Source organism: Hordeum vulgare, unplaced genomic scaffold, assembly GCF_904849725.1.
Source record: "Hordeum vulgare subsp. vulgare unplaced genomic scaffold, MorexV3_pseudomolecules_assembly, whole genome shotgun sequence".
Lineage (NCBI taxonomy): Eukaryota > Viridiplantae > Streptophyta > Magnoliopsida > Poales > Poaceae > Hordeum > Hordeum vulgare.
Window position 1 is genome coordinate 91,458 of NW_025422576.1, and position 3,780 is coordinate 95,237.

The following is a 3,780-nucleotide window of genomic DNA, read 5'->3' on the forward strand; positions in this document are numbered from 1 at the left end:
AAGAGGTGCAGAGGTGGAATTCAATAGATTTAAGCAACTTCAGTATGCGGGTAGCGATGCTTTTTGGAATCCAAGAGAACTTTGAATCGGAGGAACGACCAACACAGCTGGCATGGCTTTGTTGAATCAGGATTTGATGACAGGAACGTTGTTGAAATAACTTCTTTACCCCCCGTAAAATCCTTTATGCCTGATTTCAGTACTAACAATAAATGGCTAAAAACATCCTATTTTTTATGGTAAAATATGGAAAATCATATGGGAAACGAATAACGAATAGAAGTAGCCTAAGCCTTTTCTTTCAGTCTCGGTCCTCTAGATTCCCTTGTTCTTACTGTAGCTAGCACTTGTTATTGCAGTCAAGGAGCCAGGAAGCGGGCGGGCCTTCAATCACATTTTAGCTTGACGTTCTTCTCCTTCTTGGGGGTCGACTTGTAGTAGCAGGCGTACAGGACGAGGCCGAACAGCGCACCGAGGCCATTGGGGATCTGCAGTGCACGAACGAAGACAAGAGCCGGCACGGTTAGAGAGACACTCTCAAGTTATATAAGATTTGGTTGGAACCTGAAGATGGAGATATTACTGACCGTGACGTAGAGGTCGAATTTGATGAGAGCGTAGGACGTCCAGCAGACGCCGTTGAGGAAGCTCACCAGCGACAGGAAGAAGGGCATGTACTCGACGCTCTTGGTCTTGATCACTTTACCCTGCACGCAACCCACAATACACATTAATTCCTCCCCGCAAAAATATATATTCATTAATTCCAAGCACAGGATGCAACAGCTCGAGCGTTCAAAAAATATATATATATATTACACAGACATAGGTAATTAACAAGATTGATTCTATGTTCTATGTAAAATGTAAATAAATTCCACAGGTAATATTGGTGAACTCTACACCTGGACCACATGACCCACGAGAAGAAACCGACATACAGGATCCCTTTTCCGTTTCAACGTGATCATCTCACAGAGTTGGCAAGGGAAGATCACAAAAAGCACAGACTGGTACAGGGACACATGTACTATCTCCATCCAAGAACACATGATTCGAAATCTGGCACACCTGAAACTTGCATCCCCTAGGTGAACACATATGTTTATGATGAAGCTGAACATGGCAGATTTCATTAGATGAAATATTCCTCCCGTTCCAGACCCGTCACTCAACAGCCAACGAGTTTGGCGAGAACAACAGAACAAGTTTGGTTGGCTAATCAATTGTACAACAGAACTGCCTGTATTGAATGCAACTGCAAGTAACCAAGGATACCGCATCGATAATCAGAGGACACGTAGGGGCTACGGTATCTTTTTAGGTAGAAACGAACAATAGGCCTTTTGACGGAACATAGAGCAACATGTTCTTGGGATGTGCCACACGAACACCATGACAGTTTAGCCCAAAAGGTAGCACGTTGGTTTTTACTGGTAAAAAGGGGGAAAGAAGAGATTTGACACGATGGTTAAAACAGGACCATTGATGCATCTTTTAGAGATGGATTTGGTTCCAAAATTGGCTTCCGCATCCATGCTTCCAGAACAAACAGCAACTAAGGTATGCTAATAGTGGTACATAATGAATGCCTCAACTATAACCTAATGAGTCACTTGCCCTGAGTAAGCTGCAAGATCCTTCACAGATCACTGTGTCTAGATCATGCAACAGATTTGAAAGATGATGGCAACCCATCATTAATCAGTAATCAGAAAAGAACCTGGAGACTGGAGAAGATGAATATGGCTAATCTGTTTTTAAATAGAAGTTCCAGAAGAATTAATATCGGCTTTTTTAATCTTAAACAGTAGAACCCCTGAATCACCAATCCATTCTGAACTGCAAAGCAACGTGTCACTGACAGCTGGGTCCAAAAAAATCCTTGACTGACCCAGCAGTAAGTGACCATGCACGACAACTTAACCTATGAAACCCTCATCCACACAACACCAACAACATCACCGCCGCACCAACCGAAGGGGAACGCACGCCCTATTCCCCAACAATATCACTAACATCTACCAATATAGATCTAAAAAGACATCTATGCACGTGGATCAAGAGCGGGATCGATGGGTACGTACCATGATGGTGAGCGGGGAGGCGTACATTGCCGAGCCGAATATGACGCAGAGGATGCCGTAGAACACCCAGAGCATGCAGTTGAGCAGCGTCGCTAGGTACGGGTCCGACTTGAACTCCTCCACGTCCTTGTTCTTGATGATCCGCCAGAACGTCGGCCTGCACATGTACAAGCAAAAAGCAAGCGCCCCCTCATCAGAATCAAACCCTAATTACCAACCACCTTCCATAGAGAGTAGACTAGACAAGCGGACGAGGGGGATGGCGGCGGCGGCTTACACAGGGGAGAGGAAGAGGCCGAAGGAGATGACATTGCCGACGACGTTGCGGGCCGCGTCCGGGGAAATCATCTTGCTTTGCTCGCCGCGAGCGGGTGGGGACTTGGGATTGGTTTGGATTGGACGGCGCACGCGGCGAAAGGGAGGGAGAGAGAGAGCCAAAGCAATTGAGATTTGGGAGTCGGTTGAGGTCGAGGGATTAGCTTATATAGATAGACGCGGCGGGGGCGCGGTGTTTATCCGGTCTCGTGTTAGATCCTATGATTTGGTTAGTTAGCCTACGAGAACAAGTCACAAGTTTTGAGTTTTACTATGCATCCAGTTCGTTGCTATCTCTATCTTTATCTACATGGATATTAACACGCACTATTCTTGAGAGTCAAGACACCGTTTTGCTTTAAAGAGCAAAAGAAATCCCAGATAATTACTAATGCACCGTTGAGTACACAGATTCTTTTCCTGTTCGTACTGGAGTATAGTAAGGAAAAACTGCTTGACCGAATCAAGGTCAAGATAACTAGTGTGATTCCTACACTGGGAGAATCGTGGATATGTAGGGAATAGAGAAATTCCACCCGCCTAAGTAAAGAACTGTTACAAATAAAGAGGAAACTAATAAGGATAAGTAAGAAACAAGAAAAAAGAAACCATATTTGATACCGGAATATTCGGTTTGATAACCTGCAACTAATTCCCCCTCTGGGTAATCTTTCACATTCGGCCAAAGAAGAAATTCTAAAAACTAGAAAGCCTATAGGCTGACGCCAAAGATTCCATCAAAAAAAACCATATTTTGGCTGTGCTTCTACTATATCAACTGTACTTGAACTGTTAGATAATCATAGTCGATAATAACATCACAGCTCCCACCGCTATTGCAAAACCGTACATGAAACCTTAGCTTCATACGGCTCCTCTATGATCAGAAAAAAAAAGGACTGTTTCGGTATTATCACCCCCTGGTTTATCAGTTGCAGGTGAATCCTGTGAAACATCTCTCTCGAGGCTAGTAACAACACTTGGAAATGAAAAATGAGCTTAGCGGCTGTACCGGGTCAGGACCATAAACACCACGAGCCGGTAAGCAACAGAAGCTGTGGGCGAAAGCACACTCGTCATTCTCAGACCTGCGGTCGAGGTACGTGCGAACAAGTTCCCATTCTCTATGTTTCATGGCCTATCAATGAAAGTCGGTATCAGGCTGGCTCGCTTGGCGGGTCGTCTCCTTATATACCTAAATCCTCGTTTCACTCATCTGTAAAGGTCTACCCTTCGAAAGGTAGGTTGAGTTCCCCCGTATGTAGCCAGCCACACTCTACTCGCAGGTCAAATATTGGCGTAGACAACAGAGAATGTGCTAGGTAGGAAACCGAAGGAACTCTTACTATACGAGAATTTTCAATTCAATATGACAACC

The 3,780-nt window shown here is 44.6% G+C and overlaps 1 protein-coding gene across 1 annotated transcript; it reads right to left on the reverse strand.

Annotated features, from left to right (window-relative positions):
* Positions 1 to 321: 321 nt before the first annotated feature.
* LOC123420468 (bidirectional sugar transporter SWEET6a-like) lies at positions 322 to 3,440 on the reverse strand. The gene is made up of 3 exons (XM_045107374.1): positions 2,088 to 3,440; positions 588 to 707; positions 322 to 488 (listed from the first exon to the last, which is right to left on the reverse strand). The coding sequence occupies exons 1-3, from the start codon at positions 2,250 to 2,252 to the stop codon at positions 387 to 389; spliced, it is 387 nt and encodes a 128-aa protein (XP_044963309.1). The 5' UTR covers positions 2,253 to 3,440; the 3' UTR covers positions 322 to 386.
* Between the last annotated feature and the right edge of the window lie 340 nt (positions 3,441 to 3,780).